This window comes from Opisthorchis viverrini, assembly GCF_000715545.1.
Source record: "Opisthorchis viverrini unplaced genomic scaffold opera_v5_438, whole genome shotgun sequence".
Taxonomy (NCBI): domain Eukaryota; kingdom Metazoa; phylum Platyhelminthes; class Trematoda; order Opisthorchiida; family Opisthorchiidae; genus Opisthorchis; species Opisthorchis viverrini.
The window spans coordinates 41,088-56,813 of record NW_008752091.1 but is presented as its reverse complement, the minus strand read 5'-3'; the positions used below and the strand labels follow the sequence as shown (position 1 = coordinate 56,813).

General features: G+C 44.8%; 2 protein-coding genes across 2 annotated transcripts in view; one reads left to right on the top strand and one right to left on the bottom strand.

Annotated features, from left to right (window-relative positions):
• Nucleotides 1-2,094: 2,094 nt before the first annotated feature.
• On the top strand, nucleotides 2,095-3,392 carry T265_15310 (hypothetical protein; the record flags this gene model as incomplete). Its single annotated transcript, XM_009177515.1, has 4 exons — nucleotides 2,095-2,349; nucleotides 2,439-2,623; nucleotides 2,723-2,848; nucleotides 3,149-3,392. Coding segments are annotated over 4 exons (810 nt in total), but the record flags the coding sequence as incomplete, so codon positions are not given.
• Nucleotides 3,393-9,261: 5,869 nt separating this feature from the next.
• Nucleotides 9,262-15,726, bottom strand: part of T265_15309 (hypothetical protein) — a gene marked incomplete at both ends in the record, with an annotated part of 30,621 nt that continues 24,156 nt past the window's right edge. The window contains 3 exons of the mRNA XM_009177514.1: nucleotides 9,262-10,085; nucleotides 11,097-11,361; nucleotides 14,356-14,558. Coding sequence (XP_009175778.1) covers nucleotides 9,438-10,085; nucleotides 11,097-11,361; nucleotides 14,356-14,558 — 1,116 coding nt within the window. The remainder of the gene's footprint in view (nucleotides 10,086-11,096; nucleotides 11,362-14,355; nucleotides 14,559-15,726) is intronic.

The window sequence follows — 15,726 nt, the reverse complement described above, 5'->3', positions numbered from 1 at the left end:
CTTGGTAAACAATCGGTAGTTTGTAAATGGGTGAAGTTTTGCTTTTGAGCAAAAGCCTCATCAGGCAAAGTGAGGAGGTCACCAAATTGGTCAGGCCTTAAAGCAGACGGAAAACCAATCAGTAGGACCTTTTCAGATTATCACACTAGATCAGTGGTGAGCGTCAATGAACGGCTCTTGTTGGTTAATGTAATTGCCCAAATTTTGAATTGATGGGTTGGAGGTGTTTCGAATTAGTTACGATCGGTTTAAGGCACCTTGGAATAATTGTAGTGTGCTAGCACCAAGTCCTTCCCCTCGTCCACCATTATTCTTTTCTTCACAATGAATTTTTCAAGCAAATTATGGTTGTACGGCAGTGAAGCATCAGTGTTGAACACTGATGTCATACTGTCGATACCGAAGATGACTGTTTTCATTCAGTTGGAAAAGTTTGGAACCGATTGGAAAGTCATCGTTCCAGAGGGACTTGGTAAACAATCGGTAGTTTGTAAATGGGTGAAGTTTTGCTTTTGAGCAAAAGCCTCATCAGGCAAAGTGAGGAGGTCACCAAATTGGTCAGGCCTTAAAGCAGACGGAAAACCAATCAGTAGGACCTTTTCAGATTATCACACTAGATCAGTGGTGAGCGTCAATGAACGGCTCTTGTTGGTTAATGTAATTGCCCAAATTTTGAATTGATGGGTTGGAGGTGTTTCGAATTAGTTACGATCGGTTTAGGTTCCTTAATCTTCCACTTCAGGGTGCTTCAACTGATGGTTCATAGTTCGTTGGTCTTCGTGGGCTTTTGAGTGTTGCGACAGTTTATTTAGGGTAAACGGAGTTGGGTAAGGTTAAGTGGAATCCACCTGATAATCACACACCAACACGTGATCCAGGACCGTTTTCCACACGCTTGCCAGTTGCACGCCTTCTATTCTGTTAAACTGGGATGCTTGGCGATTTCCACCGCCCCGGCTATCAGTTCTGTGACGGGGATGCTTGGCGATTTCCACCGCCTCGGCTATCAGTCTCTGTGACGTGGACCGTAGTCCTCCCCTCAAAACCTCAACATTTTCTAAATTCATTTTCTGTCCCGTGTCCAGTGCATGTTCTGCCAATGTCAAGTCTTTCGGTAACGCTTGGTATTTATCCGCGTTTCTTGGCGGCCTGTTTGTTTTTCTCCTATGCTCTCCGATTCTGTTGTGAAGTTCCCTGATCCTCTCTCCTATGTAGGCCTTAATGCAGCAGTTGGACTTAATTTCGTAGACACAGTCCTTGGTTCTGTTTGCCGTGAGGCGATCCTTTAACTGCACCAGTGAAGAGTTCAGAGTGTTTCCCCTGTAGAAAGTCACTCTTATGTTAGCCGTGTATAGAATCTTCCGAAAGAGCGATGTCCCGGATTTATACGCAGTAACAGCAGTGCTGATCCATTCCGTGTTGGGTTTCGCTACCGGTACAAACATCCTTTGCAACTGACGCTTAATCAAGCTAGCTGAATAACCACTACCTCAAAGTTTGTTCTTTGCATCAATTTGGGCCGCTGTCCGATCAACTTCTTTAGTGCACAGGGCCCTTACAAGCCTAAGCATTGATGAGGCAATACTGGCGAATACCAACTTCTGATGGGCAGACGAGTAGTTCAAAACTGCCCCAATGTCGGTTGATTTCTCGTACACTGTGATCTTTAGTTTTCCCCCGACCTTATGTGTCATGCAGTCAAGAAAGGCCAGTGTCCATAAGGTTGACTCTGTCTACATACTAAATTGGATGCATGGGCTCATTTCATCCAGGTGACACGAGAATAGGTGAGTAGGTTTTACATCTGGTTGAAGTGAAACCATACGTCAAATTTACAATGGAGATATAGGTCGTTTTGTGAAAATTTCAGTGAGATCAACAGATACACAATTGGTCGACACACACACGCATATAAGCTCTGCGTTTCAGTCCTATGAAAGGTTAATCTGATCTACACAGAGTTTGGCGCCTCATAACTGAAGTGTGTGGCTTGTCCTGGTGTGTTGTTTTTCCACGTTCATGCGGCCTGTTGCTTGGGCAAACATAGAGTGAGTTGTTTCCACCTCTTCACTAACAAACACTGTTTATCATAGAATACCTCTGTGGAGATCTTGTGGCAGGTACTATTGTGGGCTGTTGTCTTTGGGCACTCCAACGCAACAATTCAAGGTGTTGTTTGACACCGGCTCTTGTAATACCTGGGTTCGATCAGTGAACTCGAAGACGCAGTTCACATCTAAAGCATATGACTGGAAAAGTTCCAAGTCTGCTGTAATCGAGAAGAATGAGCAGACGATGGAATATGCGAACTGTCACATTACTGGAATGGTTGTGAAGGATAGAGTGACGGTGAGTGTTTTGGCTAATTTAAGACAGAAAATTCAATCTGACTTGTGCCTCATTTGATTGCAATTTTTTCACTGGCCGTTTTGTTGCAGTTAGGAAACAAGACCACAAATATCAGGTTTGCCAGCGGAGTAGAACGGTCACAGTCCTGTCCAAGGAAGAGGAGCTTTGATGGGATAGTTGGTCTTTGTGCGGTCCCGGGAGAAATGGCCTTTCTAAACCAGCTATTCGAACAGGATATTATAAACGAGCGTATATTTTCCATGTGGATCAACCCGTAAGTACACAGTGCTCATAAGCTCGCTGCGCACAGTTGTTGTTTGTTGTTCTACCGATACTTACTGTTTGTTTGTTTTTCGCTCCATGCACTTTAAAGAAACACACGGGAACCGTTGGCTGGCTTGGTGATTCTTGGTGGTGTGTACGACGGACTGTACTCAGGAAATCTGAGTAAAGTGCCTTTGGAACCGTTGAGAAAATGGTGGTGTTTCAAACTGACCGGGTGAGTTGAGCAACATGTTTGGAATAGTTTTAGCTCCTCTGGTCGTCACTTCGATTATTCAGGTTGAATATGCGTTTGCAACGATTTCATTTATTTGACCTCCTCGTTTTACTAAGTGAGAGATAGAGAATTCCCAGCGATAGAATATTCTAGGAACGGGTATTTGGGTGAAATCATCGAGTGCCGTGACACGTGTCAGCACTCATAGCTAGTTATCTGATTCTATCAGTCTTGGGCCACTAACCTACATCCCCACTTGGTGATTTTTTTTCCGTTGAAACGATGTATATTTGTTTGCAGAGTTCGCATTGATGACGGCAAAGCGATTCCTCTGGCCTACCTTGTGGCTGTGGATAGCGGAGCCACAAAAATCTGGGTTCCAGAAAGTGTACTCAAACAGATCAACCATGTACTTCAACCGATTGGATTCGACGGCAAATACCACTTGGTCGATTGTTCGAAAATCCCCAAGAAACCAATCGTTCACTTGGAAGCTGGCCAGTTGAAATTATCTATGGAGCCGAAGTACTGCATTAGATCGGTATGACCATATTTTAACCACAATCTCACGAGTGTGCTGGAAAGCACCTGGGTGAACCAATCGGTACACTTTTTCCGGTCTTAAGAATTCAGTATTTTCACTTGTGTTGATGGACAGAAAACACATTCCGCACGATGAAACCGTGTGAAAGTAAAGAAGGGGCGGAACCAACATTTCCGATAGTAGGAGTTTAGCTTTCATTATCAGTTTTGTTTCACTAGCGAAAAGTAGCTTCAAATGATGTTTGGCTGATTAGGATGGCCCTGTTTGTTGATCTGAAGACTGACCGACTCCGGTATACAGGCGTCACGATGTGACGGGTTGCGTACTTCGGCAATATTCGAGATATCTTAGTATATTATCGTACAGAAAGACAGTGTTGTGTGAACTCAAGAGATAGGATTGTCTAGACTAGACCATCAGAAACAGTCAGGTTTTTATGCATGAGCAGTAGCAATACGCGTAAGGACAGTGGGGTTCGAAGGGCATGAGGGAGGAATCGAGCAAATTCTGTGTAGAAGCTCTAGCAAGGTCGACACAAAATTCGACTGAAACACAATATGTAACTTCAACTTGATTCGATGCGGTCGTTGTCCGAGATGGTGTCAACTCAGACGCCTTGACATGAACGTGATATCAATTGACGCACGCCGGAATCGTTTACCGAGTATTGCGTAGGGTTAAGTAACAGTGCACCAAGGAGTAGGAACATCACACAAGGAACTGTAGAAGCCTCTAGAAAGTAATTTTTAAACGAAGTGGTCACTGCTATACCAGTAAGTCTGTGTCCAGGTATGAAGATAAAAAGATAGTACCACCCTGCAAGAGTGAAAACCTATGATTTTATGCAAGAATTGATATAGACGGCCTCCCAAGTTAGGTGCCTCATTTTTAGGGCAGTCCGGATGATAAGTGAGGTCTCCAATATGATTGGCTGTATGCTGACCAATCGCCACGGTGTGCAAGCAGATCAACAGCACCCAACAAAAGGAACCGGGAGTATGTCAGCAATTTGAGGAAGGACCAGGTTGTGCACCCAGGCTTATATATGATCACATATTAGGGATTGCAACTTTCACTGGTCGGCTGGGATGCTAGCACTCTTCAGCATCCGAAACATATTTTTGAATTCCGCTGTTGTTGTTACCAACCCAATGCAATGGCTACATATTCCCATCCATTGGTGGCCAGATCAGTACAGTTGCTGCTTCAATTCCCAATCATAAGGGCGTTTGCAACTGAGATTGTAACAAGATTCGACCCCAGCGGAATGTTCCTACAAGCGTAAATGGTAACTTTCCGGTGATTTTTATCGGACGGAATATGCCAGGAATTCATGTAAAAATGAACAGTACTCACCAGTAGGTTAATTTGCATGACATGCGTTTTTATCAAAACCCCTCAATCCTTGCTCTCATTCTAATTTGGACAGATCGAAAGGAACGGGACGTGGATTTGTCAGAGTCTGTTCGCTTGAACGCCGGAAGGAAACTTCCCTCATATATTTCTTGGTCGACCGTTTTTGAACAAGTACTACACCGTGTACGACATGGACTATGAAGAACTGGGTTTTGCCCCAGCAAAAAAGAAGACATGAGGAAGACAGCAGGATTGCTCGTATCTTAAAGCATACTTTTTGCGTGGTGCATATGCTTAAATGACTCCATCTTATTTTACCAGCTTTCACTGATTGTGCTTTTCTGTTCACCGTTTACTTTGTTCTGCATCAAATGAAGTATAGAGCAACGAACTGTACTAGCGTGATTTTATTGAATTTTTCATGAATTCCGCAACCGGGATCGATGACTTGTTCTTCGCATTTTTCCCGAGTATTTTTTTCGCTTCGTCCCTGACCACGTGACTGCCGAATAAACGTTGACCTGGTTGTCTCTAGCCTTGTCCGGAATTGGATGAGTCGATTTCGTGTTGACATGGGTTCATTGCATCCAAATGTTACGGTGACCTTCTTCTCACGACCAGCCAGCAATCTTCTATACGGACAGTTGTCTAACTTCTCTTAACATCGGACTTTTGCCGTTCACGTCGCTGAGAAATTCGCATTGTTGCAAACCAGCTGGTGCAACGTTTTGATGGGGACACGGATCGAAGTCGGATTCGACAGTAAAGCGCTTGATGAAACTTCTTACTGCATCACATCTAAACGTTGTGGCGTGGCGAATCAGCTATTCGGTGCACATACGTAGTCATGGATGTGAGAGACCATTCTCACTGAATCAACCTACACAGTAACCGTCCGTTTAGCGAGTTATCGTCGTTCGAGCATGTTTAAAGCTTGTCCGTTTGTTTAGAGAAATAAGAAATTCGAGTTCGCGTGCTTTAGTGGACAATTTTTAAGTTTTGCCATATAAATTTCGGTCAGCTTCTAGCTGACACGGGGTGCTTCACCAGCCAATGGAAGTATGCCTCATCACATTCAGACATCCAGTCTTAACTGTTGATTCACCTCAGCTCTGCCGATGGAATTAAGGAATGCTTGCCATCAGCGCGATTGTATGACAAACGACGGACCAGACATCCGAAGACGCAAATGGCGAGGGGATAAATTTTTTCGGGGACCATCGATAAATCCGGTGTTGTCCTCGTTATTCGGGCAGAACTGGCCTGAAAGACGACCGAGCCTAGTGACTATGGTTTGACCAAAGTAAGGTCATCCCCTTCGCGTACCGCGAATCAAAGCTCTGAGTCACAAAGTCGTGTGAACAAATTCTGGCTAGTCTCGGTGGGTAAGCTAACACTGGGATCAAGGATAAGACGTAGAGATGATCCTCATATGTCGTCAAGGTGGGTACGATAAACTATACTCGATTTGGATTCGAGTATCAGATGCACGTGGCAAGTGACTCGATTGTCTGTATGCTGGGGGCTCTCCAATTGTTCGAAAGGGAACCAACTGAGACGATTGCAAAACGACAGAGATGTAAAGATGGTGACATTCCGTATAGAAGGAGTGCAATCAGGAAATGCAAACTGCCCGGTGTGAGTCCAGCTTCAATAAGCTGAGAAACAAGTCCAAGTGAATTAAGAAGAAACCGTGGAGGGCCTTATAAAGAATGCAATAGTTACCGGTGACGCAAACATATTACGTCCATCGTGTACTGGACACGTTAGGGTGCATGTCCAATTGGGACACCAGTGAACTGAGCTAATCAATTGACTGCCACTGATAGGTCCCTTCCAGTAGAAAATAGAAGGCATCCCGATCAAGAACTTGACACTGGTAACAGTGAGTCAAAAACAAGCAACGGAATCTCGGTTGAGTACCTGGTTAATTGATCAGAAAAATGGTAACGTGACACAGCTGGGGGTCGATAGTTTCTAATTTGCTGCTTGAACGTCCAATCAAGACAGATTCCGGGACGGAAGTTAACACAGCTCTGCTGAAGTCTCATCCAGATCAGATTTGGCTCGCCGCTCCAGTTTCCTGATTTGTTTCCAGAATATGACTCCCGGACATCTGCTCCTTTTCAAGAATGACGTCTTGAATGAACTTTAAACGAAATGACCAGCTTTCTGAACCTAGCAAGAAGTGGTCCTAGCTGTAACCCTGGTTCATGTGTGAATTGTATCGGGGTCAAGGTAGAGGTGAACGGTGACATTTACAGGTGAATATGTGGAAAGAGACCAGGAGGTTTCTCGTTGGCCTGAATAGACAAGTGTATAGTTCTCGACTGACTGTGTCAGCTGCGCTTTAGTTTATTGTAGGTCACGTGTGCAATGTTTTCAACATGGCCTCAACGATCTGTTTGCTGCGATTAGGCCTGTAATCCCTGGCAAGAACGCGGTCCTGTCAGACTGAAACGTCGCTTTATTGCAATATTTGTCGCAGACGTTTAGGCGACAGTAGTGTGCCATCGCGTGTTAGCCGTATGTTCATCGGATGGTCAGCAAGGGTTTGACCATCCAGTCGCACCGGGCTAGACGTACCTGGAGATTTGAGTGAGAATGCACCCGACGTTGCCTCCTCCACTGCTTTTGTCAAAGTGCATTCGAACATACCTGCAAATCGTTCAAATTTCTTGTTGATTCGGGGGAAACCATCCACCAGGTCGGATCATGTGACGAAATCTCTAATCTATTGAGAAGTAAACTGTGTGGTATATTACCTAACAAAATCGCTTCCGCTGTGCTCAGAACTGCAAATAAGTGCTGCAGCTTCATGATTCTATCATTTTTGTGATGGTTAAACCTACGGCCATTTACTGATATTGCGATATTTGTCGGGAACGTGTAGGCGATAGTAGTGTGCCATCGCGCGTTAGCCTCACACGAATGTTCATTGGAGTGTCAGCAAGGGAGTGACCATCCGGACGCACCGGGCTGGACGTGGCTGGAGATCTCAACGAGAATGCATCCTACGTCGCCTTCTGCACTGCTTTTGTCAGAGTGCATTCGTTCAACTTATTTGTTGGCTGGGGGGAAACCTATGGGGACGTTACGTCCACCACGTCGAATCATGCGACGACATCTTACGCATTGAGAAGAGAACTGAGTGGTATATTATCCAACAAAATCGCATCCGCAATGCTCAGAGCTGCAGATTCACGATTCTGTCGTTTTTGTGATGGTTAAACCTACGGCCACCTACTGAACACACAGAAAACGATAAGAAAGCTGTCCATTGATCGGTCCGGAACTCGTGGCATCCCTAGTCTATGCTCGAAATGCGACTACTGAGAGGAAAAACAGGTTTGGAGACCTACCTAGCCAACAGACATAGCTGCGAGCCAGAAAACTCATTCAGTTGGACCGCGTGTGCTGAATGAGACCGGACCGAAATTCTTTCTCGGGGATCTTCTGGAAGATGATGCAGTTTACAAACAAGCAACACCCATCTGCCAAGTTCATTGCAATTTGTGGTCGAAGCAAACGGAGATGATTCCGTAGACGCGGTTCCTCACTGCATCACGAAAATTGCACAACCATCGGTTCTGGATCAGAGCCTATAGCGACACCATCAAACTTCACCTCGTATGCTGCACTACGGGCTATCCTGAGCTAAACAGAACTGCATTATGAAACCGGCTGAGCAGGAAGCATATGGACCTGGTTAGCGTTTGAAACGTTTCAAGAACAAACAGCTAGTGTAGCACGAAACACCGAGTCAGAAAACCACTTAGTTTCGGCTAGTTCATCACTAAGCTTCATTTGATGGACAGATGGCTTACCTGGGTTCGAAAGATACAGGTATAAGCTTAGTCATCCTGTGTTGTTTTATTGCTGTGTCCAGCAACGCGACTTAATCGCTGTGTCAGCCGATAGGCTTACACCAACGAAAATCTGATAGCCTATAGGCGTGCTTCATTGGGACTTGTTGGTGAGTTTGAGCTGACTGACGTTTTAAAGAGAAAAAAACATATGCAGCTGGATCAGAAGTTCCCTAAGAAATCGACTTCCTAGCTTCAGTATTACTACGTACCCCTGATCTTCAGAAGTACATCAGATTGTAGTCCATTCACTTGGATTGTCGGTGAATCAGCATCCGATATAATAACTCTTTCTAAATTGGTCCTGATTCGGGCTGAAAAGCAACTGAGACTCGACAGACCAAGCCATATCAATCCAGTGATAGCATACATCAGACCGCACGAACACAAACGTCGTTCAGGTTTGCAGTCTATGGTTCGAACGAGGAAAGCCCCGAGCGAGCACTATGGTAAGCAACAGAACTCCTTCGAGTACTAGATGACTTAGCCTACGACAAACCACTTGTCGTTCAAGACACACTCAGTGTTTTAAAGGAGATTACCATGGTACACACCACTTCCGTTTGGCATCCTTCGAAACCCTGGTCGTCGCTGTCATTCTAGACATAAACAACGAACCTTCAAGACGTAGAACACCAATAAGCAGACAGCATATGAGTAAAATAGAGTTAACTTTCTACTCACGGGGACAAACACACTATCCCGTCATCCTAAGAAATTTGAGAACCCGGTGACGGCAATTGACTGCCAAAAGATTAACAATGAACCAAAAAAAACAAGGGGGAAATCTCTGTGAGTTGTGTTCACCGGAAAAAAGGAAATGCTACCACACATGCCGGTCACTTGTCGGAAAGTAGACACAGAACATGTGACGCACGAACCAGTTGGGACTGAAGTCCACAACAGACATGTCGGTGCGTGGATAACACGAAAAGCTGAACGGTGGGACTGGGGATTTTCCAAACAGGACAAGGAAGACGCACAGGAAGACCAAAAGGAATGGCACGAGATAGCAAAAAATGCTAGAGGTAGAGCTGTGGTTATTGTCTAATGGAATGGATAAATGATGTCCATCATCAGTGGGCATTTGGGAATCTTGCTGATCGGGAGCATCCTCTTCATACTGAGCAGTTTGCGTCACCGTGGAACATGAAGTGGTAGGAGTAATGGAATGAGATTCTTCAACCGGGAAATCCAGTTTAATCAGAACAGCGGCTCGTTCGAGTCGCTTGATTGCTAACTTGAGGCGCTGTCTTAAAACGGCTGTCTGTCGAAACAACAGCTGTACCGTGCCCTCATTGGGTGGTGAATCGACAGAGGTGTTGAGCCCGGAACTATTTATATCGATGGAAAGGTTGGAGCCACTGGAGTGTCGGAGATGGTTTGCCGGATAGCCTAAATCAAACGAGTCTTCCATCAAGTGTGATGCTCCGACACGTAATTCGACAGTTGAGACCTGATCACCGAGTTCCTACAAGCATAACAGAGAGAAACGCTTAGATGTAAGAATATGAAACTACACGTTCATTGTTGGAAAATACGGAACACTTCTGGGAACAATACACACGGACATTTTCCATCAGAATCAGATGATTACATCATCGGTGGTGAATAGAAAGTACAAATTGGTGACAGGAGAGCAAATGCCAGTGTCAATGAATATGGAAGCCGTCAATTCGCACGACTTAGCAAGTCTGCCATCGTAATAAAATATACCGACATTACTCCCAATAGAGAAACCTCTTGGACCGCTGACTTTGGAAAAACGGTCTTACGTGAAATCAACCCCACCAGGTTTCGGTCACAGAGCCCCTTCCTCAAACTGAACTTTTGGTTGTTCTAAGAGGTAGACGTGGCCAGCACAAGAATGGTTAAGAACGCCCTCTCTGTTCAACACTCATTTATGATTGCAACACAAGGAGAACGTGCGTTCGGGATCGATTCGCCTTTTTTCGGACCACTCGCTGTCTAAACGTAAGAGACCACATGAGGACAGGTACGATTGTTTACTATCCATTTATTACTTAATCATACAAGTGTATTCGATAGACCCTCAAACTAAGGCGCCATTCGTTGATAAGCCATCTTGAAAATTGAGTTCGATACACTCAGTGATTACTACTCACGACGAGGTTCAGGCAGGCGACGGAGCAAGTAGGGGTGGACATTTCTGGGAGCCTGAGTGGCCATTCCCCAATTCGGAAGTGGTGGGGAAATGAATCACAAAGGCAGCGGCCACCGGTAAGTGTCCCAAAATATGGGAGGCAGTTTCTCACGTTAACCGAGTACTCCCGGCCTAGAATACTTGCTAGTGTGACCCTTATGACTCGAATCATTAGTGAGCGGCCAACATGCATGATGGAGTGTGAATACTAAACACAAGTCTGAGAAAGATGCGAAACACGCTAACTGATATGGGTTGGTAGCACTAAAAGAAGCGACAGATAGAAAAAGGCAACGTTGACACGACGATACTTCTTACCCTTAACTCGCCCAAGGTTTGCAGAACTTGGGTGCGTCCGAAACGCATCTGCTGGTCGGCGGGCATTCCTCTAGTTTCGTCCCCCGTATGCGTTTGATCAGAACAGTTACCGCGCAATGTTTGGATCATGGAACAAGCACGCTCGACAGCGTTTTTGACACGATCTGCGAGCACGGATAGGGATTGGTCTACTTCGTGGTTCAGTCCAGCCAAGTGATCCAGCCAGAGAGCACGAGAATCAAGCTTGTGGCGAAGGGCAGCATGTCTGTCGCACGAAGGCAAAGAACGCTCCAGCGGTATTTTTATTATACATAAATGCACATAACTACTGGAAATGCACGGAAGTTGAGACAGAACAAAGTTGCTTGGACAGAACTAATCAAGCGTGGACTCAAGAATTGAAATTCGGCGTAGAGACTGTGCATTATGGAGCTCATTCTGAGGACACTGATACACACAGGCAAAGAAACCACCTGCTATTCTACAGGTAAGACTCGGAGGTGGGGCCGATTCCACTTAGGAGAGAACATTAATGCCAGATGTCTCTCTTCCTCTGTCCCCAGATGGAATTCGGTATTGATAAACTTGAACGATCTTGTTTGAATCGTTGGATGCTGTCGTATCGAACTCAGTACACACATTGTACTGGTTGGCGCAGGTACTGTCCTGGCGTAATATCTTCGAACTTGCCACGGGCCTAAAACAGTTGTTTGTAAGCCCAGGAAACGCTATCCCAAATTTTTCAGCAGTTAAGCGATATCTCTAACTACCAGAAAAATAAAACATGAAGATGTAGATCTGTGCTGAACATGACTGATGCTCTATTCATTATTCTCTCGTTTTCATATTCTATATGCTGTACATACACGCCAATTCGAATACGTACGTGCTACTTGCTGCGCTGATATGAATTCTGGATTTCTAGTTCGTCTGGTTATTCCGATGTACGTCCGAAAATTAATTCTCACAAGATCATAAACAGGCACACCAACAACCCTGCTCGATGGAGCTCATTACAAGCTGCTCGGTTAATATAGTGTGTGCAGGCGAAGAGAAAGTTCTACATCCCGAAAAGAGTAGCAACAATTGTACTAGCTCCCTTCCAAATCCCCAACTGACAACCCTGTGTTTACGAATCAGTTATGTCAGCCCCCTTCTCCAATGCGCAGCTGGCTACCCCAAATCATCGGTGAACGAAACTGTGACAGCTATAACCACTGTACGACAAGTACGCGGTTCTCACAGCTGACAATGATGATGACTGTCGTACAGCAAAAACTGCGACTCCCAAAACAAAACAGAAGTAACCAAAACTATTGTCCTACTATAAAACAGAGCGCCTTTACAGATGTACACCATCCGTGAACCAATGGCCTTCTCGTACCACTCCATGAGTTTTTGCCCAATCTGCGATACTGAACCGCCTCTAGCCGACGGGAACACCTCTGTTTTTCTAACTTTCCACAAAAGAAGCGATAAATCGCCGCATGAAATCGTCGCCGCTTAAGTCGGTGCCGGCTCTCTTACGACCCGCTTTGTTAGTGAAATACCCGCCTTGTTGTGTGGGTTTCGAGACAGGGACATCCGCTGTTTAATACATAGAAGGATTACATGACCTTTCTCTTTTTTTGCGGAGTAAGACTGCTTGCATACCAGTTACAATTAGCCTACTATGTCCACTAGTGCATGCACATCCATTACAAAGGTATAGAAAAGAATTGAGGTTCTGTAACTACCAATTCTTTCTGTTAACGTTATGCTTACTGACCCTATCGATCAGATATTTCCCCTGAAGACAGTCGCAATTCGAATACTCCGGTCGGTGAAGTGGGAAACTCCTCGACACATTCGCTCAGTGCGGTGGGAATTGGAAAAAGTGGACAGCAGGCCTCGTGTATCGTACAATATTAATATAAATAAAAGTGGTCTCAGTGAGTAGTTGAAAGGGAATCGGAAGTGGGCTGCTTTCAAATGAACGCTTTATTACCTTCTAAAGTACCATACAACTATTTCCAAATCTCGTTTGGGCATCAAGACGACTGAGGTTGTTGGTTCTCTGTTTAATGAGGTAATATGTACGCCTCACACCTTGCGGACGTTCGCCTTCGCGGGAATACACATGGTTTCAACCAAAATACATCAAAAGGAAACCGTGGATACACCTATTTGCAAGCTGAATTGGTCGGCTGTTCACAATAGGAGGAGGAGTCGGGATGTGAGAAAACGGAAGTTAATGGAAGCAGCCGTCTAACCTAAAAGGGGCAGGTCATGCAACTAAGTTTGCAGAAGCGGTTGTCGAATTGGCGATATGCTATAGAGTACGAAAGTCAGAGGTGCTAATGAGGGCAATTTCTGTACGTAATTTAAAAAAAGATTGGATTATGTTGACCGTGGTGTCAGTTAGGGACATTGAAAAGATCCTGACCTGTTCCAGTGACGTGTATAGAAAAGTGACGGACCTAGTCAGTTTGCGGGCAATAAGAACGAAGAACAACAAACCATAGAATAGCTTCAAATCACGGGACAGATAGATAAAGGCCGTAAAACGGACTGAAAATCTTGGCTTACACCACGGTACCGAGGCATTTATTGTGACCTCATTTAAAGCGTACACACTGGGACAACACTCGGTTGATAGAAGTTATCAGAATACTGCCACTTTTATAGCATCACCGGTTGATCAAGCTATCTAGTACTTCACCGCGTTTCAAGCACAGTTGCTTCGACACAGCGTACATGAACAGCCAAGCTAGTGTAGTAGGCCGGTGATTTTGCCTCGCAAATGGGGAGCGTCACTTGATAGGCTGTGAAATGGATATTTTCCAGACATATCTTTGTCTGACAATCAATTAACGACCCATTGCAATCGTTTAGAAAGAGTACAAAATGATCTTAGTAAATATGTTTGATGCGCGGCAGTGCGAATGGGTTGTGAGAGAGCATGTGATATTGAGCATAAAGTTAAGTTAGAGCATTTAAGGTAGAGATCAGTGCAGAAAAATAATTGCGAAATACGTAGACACTGAAATTCTCGAGTACATCGTATCTGGTTCGTTCTACTTGATTAAGAAACAGAGGTATACCATTTGCGACAAATACAAGCAACCATTGATGGGGCAGAGGTGGGCACGATAAAAATCGTAAGCGATGAAATGTCATGAAACAACAATGCACGATAACCGCACTAAGTTCATCATGTTACAGTTCTATTCAACGATTCACAAACAGAATACCGAGTACAGCGAAGCATGTTGCCTACCTGGCTTTCAAGCCAGACAGCCAATCGGCGAAAACGCCCACCAGAATGGCATCTTTATTGAGATTCTCGAGGTTGTTAGATTTTTCGGATAAATGCGTATTGTCTGAAGGTGGAGTAAATCCGGGCCTGGAGGGCGAAACACCATATTTGTCGCAAAGGTCGTCCGAAATAGAAGTCCAACGGTCCAAACAGCGATCGTAATACTGAAATGGAGAAAACGAGTGAGATCGACACAATTTAAACCGGTAGTGGAGAGACAAAGAAAACGCTACTCCCATTGTCCTGTGACGGAGGACTAATCGCAGTTCAATTGTCTATCGAAGTCTCATGTCAAGGAATAATAATCGCAAATAGATTGCGTCGGCAAACTGACTAGAATACCCGAAGTTGAGAAGCGATATCACACAGTCCCCAAGAAAAACGGCCGTCAAACTCGACAATACACATAGCTTACACGTTTCTAGAGTCAAATGTTTAGTGTGCAGCGGAATGCTCGTTAACAACTGCCTCAGTAGCTCGTATGTGAAGAGAGAATGAAGCGGGTGCGTTAGACTTATCTGGTGAAAACTGAACGTAAAAGGTTCATTTTCTACCATGAATCGCTGGTTTGAAATGGGACGATTTTGACCATAATTCTAGACAAGAGCTGAGTGCGACTGTTTCACTACCGCACAACCATAATTTGTGTGAATAAGGGAAAGTGGTGGCGCTCAACTTGGATAATTCCAGTAGGACTTAAAACCAGGTTAATTAAGCCGAATCCAGAGAGTGACCGTAATTTCGACAAGAACAGAAGAGTAGCACATCCGAATGAGCGACATATATGGCTCTACGATCGTCCTGGAAGAGACTATTGGAGGAAGTACTGTGTCGCAGGCAAGGTGAGAAATGCTGGAACGTCTACCAAGACAGTGTTCGGGCAGCTTCCGATTCTCGGTGGAAACAAACACAACACATACACACAAAACAAAACCTAGAAATCGTGAGTGGATAGGACATGTAGTGTGGACGACGACATGACAGGTACACTGCCTATAAACGAATGTTTCCACACTTAAACAACGTGCGATAGAATGTCGCTTACAAAATAGTGAAAAAAAGAGCATCAATTGTAACTGGCGAACTAAACTCCTTTGCAGATTAAAATGCTATTAACGGAAGATTCGAGTGAATTCCAGCGAAATTTTTCGGTTACGGTGTCCCGCAAACAAGCATGCTGCACAAGGGCCGCTCATGACCGATCGTTGTCCGTCGAAGAGTTTTCAGAAACCTTATGACCAGTGTGTCCCATCAAGCTGACAAAAGGTATACAATTATGAATGATATAGTTACGGAGAAAGATTCGGGATTCACCAGTTCGCAAAAAGCGAT